Source organism: Natrix helvetica (assembly GCF_964273705.1).
Source record: "Natrix helvetica genome assembly, chromosome: 5".
Classification (NCBI taxonomy): Eukaryota; Metazoa; Chordata; class Lepidosauria; order Squamata; family Natricidae; genus Natrix; species Natrix helvetica.
In genome coordinates, this window is record NC_138551.1 from 67956388 (window position 1) to 67969259 (window position 12872).

The 12872-nt window shown below is 36.1% G+C and overlaps 1 protein-coding gene across 1 annotated transcript in view; it reads left to right on the top strand.

The window, feature by feature from the left end:
* DOCK1 (dedicator of cytokinesis 1) overlaps window positions 1-12872 on the top strand; it is a 459011-nt gene that overhangs the window by 77059 nt on the left and 369080 nt on the right. Inside the window, exons 8-14 of the mRNA XM_081954827.1 lie at window positions 3297-3454; window positions 4474-4555; window positions 5348-5486; window positions 6692-6764; window positions 8767-8846; window positions 10622-10747; window positions 11783-11907. Coding sequence (XP_081810953.1) covers window positions 3297-3454; window positions 4474-4555; window positions 5348-5486; window positions 6692-6764; window positions 8767-8846; window positions 10622-10747; window positions 11783-11907 — 783 coding nt within the window. The remainder of the gene's footprint in view (window positions 1-3296; window positions 3455-4473; window positions 4556-5347; window positions 5487-6691; window positions 6765-8766; window positions 8847-10621; window positions 10748-11782; window positions 11908-12872) is intronic.

The window sequence follows — 12872 nt, forward strand, 5'->3', positions numbered from 1 at the left end:
CTCTTCATCCAGACCTGCAGTGGCTGTAGTTGAATGCCTGGCGATTGAGCGGGTGGCCTTAGCAGTGGCCAACCTCTCTCCCAAGGTTATTCAAACACTCCAGACGTCCTGGTGGACATCCACCAATCGTATATATGACGCCACCTGGAGGGCCTTCAGCAGTTGGTATATTGGCCTTGCTATAGTCCCTGCCACTGCGTTGGTTTCAGCAATTCTAGACTTTCTTCAACAGGGCCTCAACACGGGTCTCTCAGCCAACACCTTCAAACAGCAAGTAGCCAGCTTATCATCAGTCCTACTCTCATCTTCATTAAAATCTCTTTCTCACCATCCATTGGTCGTTTGTTTTTTCCGGGAAGCGACCAACATCAGTCCTCCTACTATTCACAGATTCCCTATGTGGGACCTGAGTAAGGTCTTGGATGCCATCATGGGACCATCCTTGATGGTGTACAATTTGCTTCAGATATTTATCACTCAAAGTTGCATTTTTGGTGGCTGTCACGTCCGCTCAGCAGATATCGGAAATCACAACTCTATGCATCAGACAGGACCTCTGTGTTTTCCACCAGGAATGGTAGTTCTCCACCTTGATCCGCCGTTCATTCCCAAGTTCAACAACAGGTTTCATAGGTCCCAAGAACTAATTCTACCCAATTTTTGCCCCTTTCCCAGACACAGACACAAGCACAAATGGCACAATTTGAATGTACGTTGTGCTCTGCACATTTACATTGCATGGACTGCCTCATTCAGACCATCTGAGGCATTGTTCGTTTCTTTTTAACAAGCCACTCTAGGTTCCAAGGTTTCATTGAAATCAATTGGACGCTGGATCATATCCTGCATTTTAAAAGCCTACGGGTCCCAGGCACTGCCTCTCCCTTGACACGTGATGGCTCATTCTAACCGTAGTGCCACTACTATAGCAGCTTGATCCATTCAAGCTTCGGTTGAGGAGATATGCAAAGCGGCCAAATAGATGTCTCTGTCTCCCTTTGTACATCATTATAGGTTAGGTAAATATGCCTTAGCTGATGCTGCTTTTGGGAGAAGGGTGCTACAACAGGTCAGTTTGGAGCAGGAAACCTTGGTCCGGACATCAACACCCCCCCTTAAAGACAGGCCAAGCTTTGATACGTCCCATCCTGACTGCTATCTCCACCAACTGAGGAGAATGGGCTTTGGTTCTTATCTGATACGCCCATTCTCTGGGGTGGTGGAAATAGCAGCCAGTCCTACCCTATAGATGAGCGGACCTTGATAATAACGCTTGGGGGGATCGCAGTACGTAGGTTGTATCGGATGCTGGAAGAGAGCACACAAATGAGAATTCTGTGATGAACACAATATGTCAGTGAACAGATCTTCTTTGTTAAAGCTGGGAGGAGTCACCAGAGGTAGTGTGATGTCACAGCTGTAGATTCAGTCCTATGTCACTGGACAGAGTTAACCTATCCTGGCTGCTATCTCCACCGCCCAGAGAACGGGGGTATCAGGTAAGAACCAACACCCATTCTGTTCCTCTCTGGCTCCCTCCTGTGCTGAGGTGTCTTTCCTACCACAGTTACACATGCTGTTCCTGATGGGGAGAGAAGTTGGCATCATGCAACAGCAATGGTCGGATTTTTGGAAAGAGCAAGCCCCCCATTCCTCCCTGAATTCGTTGCTGGGAGACTAGGTGCAAAGTTATTTCAGCAAATTCCTTTCACTTCTAAATAATTATATACTTGGAAGCAGTGATAATATAACGTACATAGGCTGCTGCAGGCACATGTAAGAGGCCTGACTAGTCAGTCTCTCTGCTTTGACACTGAAAACCCTGCTTGCAGGTGGCATTTTCAGTGCCAGAGCGGAATCTCCTGTGGTCTCCCCTACTTCTCCACTCCCAGTTCCAGTTATAATTGTAGGTTGAAGATTTCCTGTATAATGGTTTGTTTTTTTCTGGTTTGAAGAAAACAAAATATTGTTAGGTGAATAGACACCCTATCTACGTTCCTCCTCTCTAGTCTGTTCTGCTTCAGTTCCAGTATGTCATATCCCACTGGCATGTCCACTTCTAATAGTCCAAGTTCTTTCCCACCCTCTGCTCCTTTTCCTCAATTGTTTTTGTCCTTGACTGTTCTCCTGTTCCCCTTAACCATTTCTGTATAAACAAGGGAGTCTCCAATCTTTGTAATTCTTTCTCCTTTCCTTCAAACACTAATGTTTTTAGGTCACCGCTCCTTGCCCCCACATTCTCCTTAAGTGCCCAGAATAAAACATCCTCTGGTCTTCCTAGTACCTCAGTCTGCCTGTATGTTATATCTTATGACGTGTCTCTGTTCTCAGTGTTCCAAGCCCCCCTCCCTCTTTATCCGTGTCCTTCTTTCAGTCACTTATAATCTTGGCATTTTCTCTTCTTGTTCTCATCAAGTATTTCTACCCAAAGCAAAACTGCCACATCTTCTTCCTTCTGTGCATGGAACCTAAGCCCCTGAAACAGGCACAATTTGGTTAGGTCTTAGATCAGGGATCGCCAGCCTCTGGGCATGGACAGGTACTGGGTTATGGCCTTTGGGGAACCAGGCTGCACAAGCAGTGGGAGAGTGAGCAAAGCTTTATCTAGCATGCATGGGTTCTAGGTTGGGTGTGAAAGCATCCCCCCAACTTCCGGTACGTGGAAAAAGTGTCTTCCACAGAACTGATCCCTGGTGACAGAAAGATTGGGGACCACTGCCTTAGATCATCTGAAATCAATTTTGCTTTGTAAAAGATAGCTCATGCACTGAGTCTTTTGTACATCTTACAAAAAAGTTTGGGCATAATGCTAAGTAAAAATGTTCTTCATATTTATATTTTCAAAAATACATTATTTGCTTTATCTGGCTATAGTAGTATTACACCTTTTTCTAGACTTTTGGGGAATATTGTAGGCAGAACCTGAAATTTGCATTCATAAATGATGAAGTCTATGCTTCGCCAGGATTTGTGTGGATTTGCAAATATGTAATTAGTCTGTTTATTCAGGCACATAGAATTGGTGAATTGTGCTTTCATTTACTTTGAAGGTAGTCCTGCAAAATCTGTTCGGGTTCTTTCACTTTTTACATTTCCACATCTCTTACAACAGTTCTACACTTAGCAGAGCAGATATAAATGGAATGAAGGTAACTAGAGATTAGTTAATTATACAATTATACCCCAATCTATACATACTTACTAAAGTAGATTTAAGTAATTGATTGTATTACTGTATAATGACAGTAATTACAGAATATTGTATAATTTCTTTTCTTTTCTCTGTTGGATTGTAGTCTCAAAAGCAGAATCTTGACATTAGTAGAGAAGCAAAATTTGCTGCAACACCTTCATTTGCATTATTTGTAAATCTGAAAAATGTTGTTTGCAAAATTGGAGAAGATGCTGAAGTCCTTATGTCTTTGTATGATCCTTTGGAATCCAAGTTTATAAGGTCAGTGCTTTAACTGCTCCCGTGCTTCCTTTAGAACTTCAAAATATCAGAGGCATAAAACAGATTTTATGTAATATCTATTAACATGGGAAGGACAAAGAGGCTATCCGATAAATACTGCTGTTAGGCATTAACCACAAATTGTCTGTGGAAATTTCCTAAATCATCATGTCTCTATGAAAGGTTGCAGTGTTAATTATCATTTATATAGTTTGTGGCATTATGGGGACCTTCTGGTTCTGTTGTACTATTTCCTTTAACAACAACAAGAAAAAGACAAATAACTTTTGTTATGGATTTCCCAGCTTGTATAATATGATACATTAAAAATGCAATGCTGAAAGATTTAGAACTTTTATAATGGATACTCAGTATCCTTTGTTTTTGCATTTCCATATAGCTTCACACAAAATAATAAAATCCATCAAAAAATCTTCTATGGAAGATTTTTTTTTCTGAAAAAGATAGATGTTTTCTCATCCTAGAACAGAATGTGAATGATAATAGTCAACATCACAGGTCTGGTTGGAGATCAGACAGGATGAAAGCTATGAAACAAATGATACATTACAAATATAAATTACAATAGGTATAATGCTTTTTGTTTACAATCTGTATTTTAAAAAATTCACCTAGTAAGCTGACACATCACTAGAAAATGAATTTGAGAAGGCTGTTTTGAATTTATTTTGCTTTAGACATAGCATATTGCTAATCTCTTTTTTTGGTGCATTATGGTGAAAGAAATGAGCTCTGTCTATCATCCATCCATTCAGCCATCTATACATCCATCTAGCATCTGTCTGTCTGTCTGTCTATCTGTATATCTGTATATATCTATATATAGAGAGATATACTTAAGGAAATGTTTATACATTTTAACTTTATTAATTGTAAACTTCCTAGAATCATGAAACTGAATAATCCTCAGTGTGTGTTTAAATATGTTAACATATTTTAATGTAAAACTGCTTTTGCTTTCATAATGAATATGACAAATTTTATTTTTATGTATATAGTGAGAATTATCTGGTGAGATGGTCAAGTTCTGGTCTACCAAAAGACATAGATAAATTACATAATCTTCGAGCGGTCTTTACGGTAAATATTCTTTTTATATTTGTGATACTTAAATTATCCAGTTGCTTCAATATTTTCCATGTTGTACCAGAATATCTATACAAAGAGCCTTAAGTTAATTTTTTTGTAGCTCTAGAAATGGAGCTTATATTATGGAGCTGAGCCTTCCATTTGGCACTCTAGCATAAATTAGAAGAAAACCCACACTAGAAAATTTCAATGGCTGTGATGGCTAGGAATTTTGGGTCCAAAACTTAATAAAGCTAGAAGTTTTGGTAAAACCTGACATTAACGGTAAAGAGGTAGACAAATGGTTTGATGGTAGAAGAAGGCTTCTTTCTATTCCTGCAAGTGTTCGTTCCAATTTCTCTGCATATGTACGATGATTGGTCCTGGATGGAGTTCTGTTTGCTTTTTCAGGACTAAGAATGTATTTGGAGAAGACTGTCTTAAGCAGATGTGCCTCATAAGTTTTGTTTACTCTTTGTTAATGCATTTAAAATCTACATGGATTTCCCTATGGTGTTATTAAAATAACATTTCTCTGTCCTCTCTCGAAAATAAACAAATTTGAATCCATTTCACAGTTAGAGGGAAAATAGCAGTTTAATCTAGCAAAAGTATTCAAGATTCTATATAACAGCTTTTAAGAGATCCAAGGAAATTATATCCCTTAACTATCTGTATGAACATTTAGCTGTGTAAAAAGGATTATTAAAATGAAGAAATGACAGACTAAATAGTAAAACTTCAGTATGAATTATAAAATAGCTCTGTGAGAGAATTTTGTAAGAAAAAAATTCACATTTCTAGGACCTTGGCAGCAGTAAAGACCGGAAGAGAGAGAAGATTAGTTTTGTGTGTCAGATTGTACGAGTTGGCAGAATGGAACAAAGAGAGAACAACACAAGGAAACTAACTTCTGGGCTACGGCGACCTTTTGGTGTAGCAGGTAATCCATTCTTATATACAGTACACCGTCAAAATATTTTCCCAATATTAGCAGCAGCTGCGGATTGAAGCGATTTGATCTACTATAGTTTTGTTCAATCTTTTTGTAACATATTTTTTTCATGCACGAAGACCTCGACTTGTGGTAGCAATTGGGACTGAAATTTCTATCACTGAGTGACATGGTTGTAAAGCATGACAGCCCCGCATAGCGATGGCAATCCCTGCAGTTCCAGTTGCCATGATTAACTGAATCCCATAGTCATTAGGCAAGGAAACTTCCTCTTAGCTCTCCAATCTAACCAAAGTCAGTGGAGAATTTGGCAAGAAGTTGCAAGTTCCAGATCTGCAGGTAGTAAAGGGTTTGCAAGGATGGGGAAGGGAGGGAGGATGTGTATGAGAATTGCTGCGTGGATTGAAGAGGGATTTTGCAAGAGGTGCTGCATGGGTCAGGAAGGTGCGATGGTATACATGAGAAGTGCTGCACAGCGGGTGCACAGGGATCCTAAGGCTGGTGCAAGAGTGATCAGCGCAGTGTGAATTGGCTTGCTATCCAGCAGGAACCTACAGTAAGTGATAATGGGGATACCAGTTAGCTCAATTCATTGGGCCCAGAAAAAAAACCCTACAATGAGGTAGCTTCTGCCCTTCCTCCCAGAAAGAAAGCTTTGAGATAGACATAAGGGAACAAAACTGTGGCATTTGCCGTTGGACAGAATACTGCGGCCAAATCCTCTGTTTCAAAAGTAGAGTGTCATGATAATGGGGTTTATTCTGGCTCAACAGATTGTTCTTTTGTTTGAGGGATAACAAAAAAAGATGTAAGAACATTTCAGGAGCCCTTGGACAAGGTGCATACCTATCTTCTGAAACACAACCATGGTTTTCTTTTCCTGGCTTTGGTTGGTTGCTATCAATTTTAATCCTTTAAGTTTTAAAAATAATTTTATAACAATTTAGGTAGTTATAGATATGGATGTAGATGTTGATATAGATATAGTCATTGGTTAATGCCAATAAATGCCCAATATTACTTCCAGAAGATTCCACCTTGTTATACTGATACGAGTGAAGCAAGTTTGTCTTTCAACTGAATAACACTTCTTGATAGAAAATAATTCCAAGCAGTCTGTTATCATCACTGTTTGCCACTCTTTTTCCATTATAACTTAATCCTTAATGATGCTTGTTTCTCTTTGAATTCAGTGATGGATATAACTGACATAATTAATGGGAAAGTAGATGATGAAGACAAGCAGCACTTCATTCCATTTCAACCGTAAGTGCAAATTAATACAGAAAAGTAATCAGGACTGATATCAGGAATAGATGGGTTATGATTCTTTGTTAACAATAAGCTCTCAGTTTTGAAAATGGGAAGAATAAAAAGCTAAATGGACAGGACAGTTTTGGAAGAAAAAATGATTTACTTTCACTAACCTATGTGATTAAACAGTTTCTTCCTAAAGAATTAAATAGCCAGCTCTGATTTTTTTTTAAAACTAAGATAATTTCAGTTTTCCTACAGCCACAACCTGCTGCAGAGAAAGTCCTCTGTATTGTGAATACATTTTCTATTTAACTTTGCAGTTCAAAATCTTGATTTGTTAGTATCATTCTTGGATAAAAATCAGAGATGTGGGTATTTGAATATTAATAGTTTCAAATATGTACATTTTGGAACTAACTGTTTTGTTTTCTTTTAATGAAATACGATATGTGTCCATATAATATTTGGACTAAGATGAAAGCTTGAGTACAAGATTTAAAATACAGTATTTTAAATTTAAAGAAAAAAACATGATACATAAATGAGAATTGTTTAGATCTTATAGTAGAAGTAAGAGAACAATTATCCTCAGTCTATAATGAAATTTATTTATCAAATCTATGTATCTAACTTCTAAAACCAGAATACAAACCGCTCTATGATTAGTGGCTAATGATAGTGATTGAGTAGAAGATCATCATTTGTTCCAATAAACTTAATGTTGAACGTGTTTTTGGTTTATATATATATGTGCAAACATAAATTTATATAAAACGTTATATAATAAGCACAAACAAATGAACATTACTTGGGTGCATCTATAATAACATATGCTGTTTAAATAAAAAGAAAAAAATTAAATAGCATAAATTAGTATAAATCATGGCAAATTTAAGACTTATGGACTTCAACTCCCAGAATTCCCCAGCCGGCTCTGGGAACTGAAGTCTACAAGTCTGGACATCCCTGGTATAAAATGAAAGCCTCAGTGAGAGAATAAAATTGGGCTTGAGATAAATGAAACAAAACTTCACTTGCTTAGTTAACTTCTTGGTGATATTTCTCAAAAGATCCCAATAGTATTATTTGTGTTATATTATGAATTGTTATATATTTCTAAAAGCATTCTGATTAAAAATGAAATGAGATATTTCATGGATCTGGAAAATTTTTAAAATAAAATATTTTTCATTCATGTTTTGTAGCTTTCTTTTTTATATTATGCTTAATTAAATTATTCTTTAGAAAAAGCTTTTATTGAGAATGAGTTATATATAATTTATGAAGACTTTCCTGTTATTTATTTATTTTGTATTGCATTTTTCTTGTGTTACTTGGTATTTTTTCTTTCCATGTATTGAATTTGCCACTGAAAAACATATAACAGCCATTCATTAAACATGGGGCCAAATTGCTCTGGGGTGGTGGATGACATTTTTCTACATTTCATTTGTTACTTCAATATTTTCATCCTTTCCATCATGTAGCAAAATCGTTTTATGGATTTTCTTGATTGTTTTCCAACCCCACTAAGCTACTTTTATTTGTAGTAGCTTTCTGCTTTTTGTTATTTGTCATTAGAATTGTAGTCAATTCATTTCATCCCTGAAACTGGGTTTCACTCGTCCATGGGGTGGTATGTTGTACATTTTGGTGTTGTTATTATATATGTAACTTTTTTCAGGCTCTTTACCTCTATTCTGCATACCTCTATGATAAATCTGGATTATGTTTTTTTCTGAAATCATAAATTCATTTCTCCTTATTAGTTTCCTGATTGATTATCTTTCTGTGTCTTCCTTTTTTTTCTTTTGTCTTGTGCCGACTAACAAATACTCTTTGTCACCTCTGTGATACTCTCTGTTATGTTTTTGTTCTGCGACTTCTGGTTTTATGCCCCTTCCATCTTTGTTACCTTTTGGTGTTGGTCGTCATGTGCGTTTTCCAGGCTAGCATTGGATAACACCATTCGACACAAGCAGTTGAACCTATCATCCCGTTTTTCACCCAGGGTGGCAGGGGAGAATGATTTTCTTCAGACTGTAATAAACAAAGTGATTGCTGCTAAAGAAGTTAATCATAAGGGTCAAGGTAGGTATTTTCCTTTCCTTAGGGTGTTAGCATTAGCAATGATTAGGAAAGTAATAAATTTTGTACTAAAACTGTTGAGTTGTTCTTAGCTTGGAAAAGGTTTCTTGTTTCTGATTTGCTCTTCTTTTGCTTCATGAAGAATGACGATCATTCTGAAGCCATGTTTTAAAATACACATTTATCATTTTTGCATCTTCCACTGACATCTAACCATTCAACATCTTATTAATGTACTTTTCAATTTTTTACTGTAAAATAATCTTGATTTGAGATTATGGTTAGCTGGCTGTTTCAAAAATAACGAAACTATCTGAGCTTTGCGTACAGACTGTAGATTTAAGATGCTACATGCTTTTCATTATTCAGTTTATTATTTAGTTCTCTTGCTGCCTTAATAGAAACTGGATATGGATGTAGAAACCCTTTTCAAGATATTTTACAAATAACTGCATGCCTCTTGCAAAATTTATTTAAAAGTTTATTAAATGGCTTCTTTTGGTTTTTGTCTTAAATGTTATTTTTAAGAAAACAAAAGACATATGTTCATCTTTCTGTGTATCCCTGCTGCAATTTATCAATGTGTAAAATAAACTAATATGGTTTTTTTTTAAAAAAAGAGGTAAAATAAACTTATAAAATCACCCCCCACTCAGAAAGTTGAGAGGTCAATCCTATGTTGCAGCAGATGTAGCAGAAAATATCTGCTACAAATTCCACATGATGTCAGGAAGGACATCCAGCCAGTAAACATTTAGCTCCATCCAGTCCCCCTGATTTTACTCCAAATTAAGGGATTACAGAGTCATAAAAGGGTGGTGGTGGGGTTGAATAGGGACATTTGATCAATATTTTTAGCACCACCATTACATTAAAAATACTGCTTTTTAGTTTAGAGTCTCAGCTTGAATTGTTCATAAATATTTAAAATATTTGTGTACATAATGTTTAAAGAGCTATACTTAAGTAATTACTACAGTTTTACGCATTTCATTGGCCTCAGGTATTCTTATGGTAAGGTTTATTTATATTGCATAGTCTGTGTTCAGTTAATTTGGTTCATTTTTTCTCTGCTTAGTAATTACATTTTTCAAAGGTGGCATTGTTTTCTTCTTTCTAAATTAATATGGATGAAGGAAAATATAGAGTTGTCAAACAAAAGGAGGCACTTCATATATAATCAAGGACTACTTGTGTTTATTTTAAGCAGTCAAATAATATCATTCCATATCTCTATCAGTCAAATATGGAATGATATTATTTGATTACTTAAAATAAACACAGGTAGTCCTTGATTCACATCCATTTGTTTAGTGACCATTTGAATGGCACTGAAAAAAAGTGCTTTCTGACTATTTTTCACTCTTAGATTGTTGTAGCATCCCATGTTGTAGCATTCAAGAGCTTGGCAACTGGCAACTTTCACTATCTTAGAGTCATGCAATCACTATTTGTTACCTTCTGAGCCAGCTTCTGACAAGCCAAGTCAATGGGGAAGCCATATTTGCTTAACGTCTGCAGTGATTTGATTAACAACTGTGTGCAGAAAGGTCATAAAATAGAACCCAAGTCACATAACAACTATCTTGCTTAGCAATGGAAATGTTGGGCTTTGTTGTGATTATAAGTTGAGAAGTATCTGTAGTTTCTTCTTTCTCTGAATTCTGTTTTTAGTCTTACATTTTTCCATCATATTAAAAAAAATTAAAAACCCAATGTGTTAGACTGTATGTGAAACCCCCATTTTACAAAATAATATTTTTTACTAAATTCTACAGGTCTGTGGGTGACACTGAAACTTCTTCCTGGAGACATACATCAGATACGGAAAGAATTTCCTCACTTAGTTGATAGAACCACAGCTGTGGCACGGAAAATGGGCTTTCCAGAAATTATTATGCCTGGTAAGACTATACAGTTATAAAACTGAAGACGTTGGTACAATATAGGTATAGGCTAAGTCATGAAGTTCTATTAAATGGTATTTGGAGGAATTAAAAGTTGCTTATTGTCAAAAATATGATGTCTGAACATATTTCATTTGGATTGTTTAGCATAAAAAAGATCTAGTTTAGTTCTGTCTGCCAGCAGTTCGATCCTGACTGGCTCAAGGTTGATTGACCCTTCCATCCTTCCTAGGTTGGTAAAATGAAGATCTAGATTGTTCGGGGCAACATGCTGAGTCTATAAACTGCTTAGACAGGGCTGTAAAGCACTATGAAGCGGTATATAAGTCTAAGTGCTATTGCTATTCTTGTTATATCTAAAATGTAAATGATGAGTTATTCTTGAAGTGTTATTTTAGGTTAGATGATAGTCTTGAAAATTTATTTTTACATTCAACACTCTAAAACACAGGCTCAGAGAAAGTTAAATAACTGCTGCTATTCTAGCATGCATTTTCTGTAAATGTAGTATTGAAATTACCATATTTTTTGGAGTATCAGATGCACCAGAGTATGAGACGCACCAAGATTTTGAAGAGGCAAATTTAAAAAAAGTTTTTGCACTCTGCAATTTTTGTGAAAATGGGCCCATTTTTGTCAAAAAAAGAGAGGCATACATAGCTTTTAGGAGGCTTATAGAGTGCTCCTGGGGGCTGGGGAAAAACGACTCCTGGGGGAGCAGTCTGGAAGTCTCCTAAAGGCTATGCACGGCCATTTTGGTGAATGGGGCGGGGTTTTGGGAGGCAAAAAATGTGTATTCAGTGTATAAGACTCATCCAGGTTTTCAGCCTCTTTTTTGAGGAAAAAAGGTGTGTCTTATACTCCGAAAAATATGGTATTATAGTGTAATATAATGTATATTAAAGTGTAAGAAAAAACAGATAAACAAATCATAAGCCACCATAATTCTTAAAATTTGCTTTCTGTTTTTGTAGGATACTGGATAATTGCAATATATTAAATCAGTGAATTGTTTTTCTCTTTTGTTTCTAGGTGATGTCCGTAATGATATTTATGTAACGTTAGTTCAAGGAGATTTTGACAAGGGCAGCAAAACTACAGCAAAGAATGTAGAGGTTACAGTATCTGTTTATGATGAAGATGGAAAAAAATTAGAGGTATTTTGTGGAAAGTTGATATCTGATTTTGGGTTGGTTCAAAATGGTGTGATTGATTATTCAGATACTTATTAAATGATGGTTAAATATTTTTAAAGCATGAACCACTCCCCCCTTTTCTCTCCTGAACATTTATTGGATAATTTAATGCCACACTTTTCCCATGCTGCCATATATTCCAAGAATAATAATTTTACAACTTGAATCCAGGAACTAAGAATAATCTGAAATTACATTACATTATTTGGTTTCCTACTAGGTGTAATTATAATTCATTTATCGTCAGTGGTATTCTCCATTCTTTGTTATCTTTAAAGATAATTGTAGATGACTGCAAAGATGCTTCACAAATCTATTTGATTTTCTCCAAGTGCTCCAGTATTAGAAAACAAACTTCCTTCTTTTCCTTATTAATTAATTATCTAATAGTTAAAGATGAATACTATTTTTGAATTCTTGGTGTATTTTTCAGTATATGCCCACAATCAAATCATTGTTACTGTATTTATGACATTTGACTGGTCAAAAAAATCTGAGTATCAGTTCCACTGAAAGCATTTGAATGTGTAAGAAAGCATTACACGTAGTCCTCGACTTACAACCACAACTGACATCAGAATTTCCACTGCTAAGTAAAGAGATGGTTAAGTGAGTCATGCCTTGACAATTCTTTTCTTGACATGGTTGTTAAGCAAATCACTGCAATTGTTAACTGAATTGTTAAGTGAGTCTGGCTTTCCTCATTGACTGCTCATCAGAAGCCAGCTGGGAAAGTTGAAGGCTGATCACACGACCCCAGGACATTGCAATTGTTGTAAATGCATGCCAGTTGCCAAGTCCAAGGACCAATCGTAGGTCACTTTTTTCAGTGCTGTTGTAACTGAACCGTTGCTAAAGAAATGGTTGTACATCAAGGACTACCTGTATAAATATTCATATTAATAAAGGAGAATATTTGGAGTTCA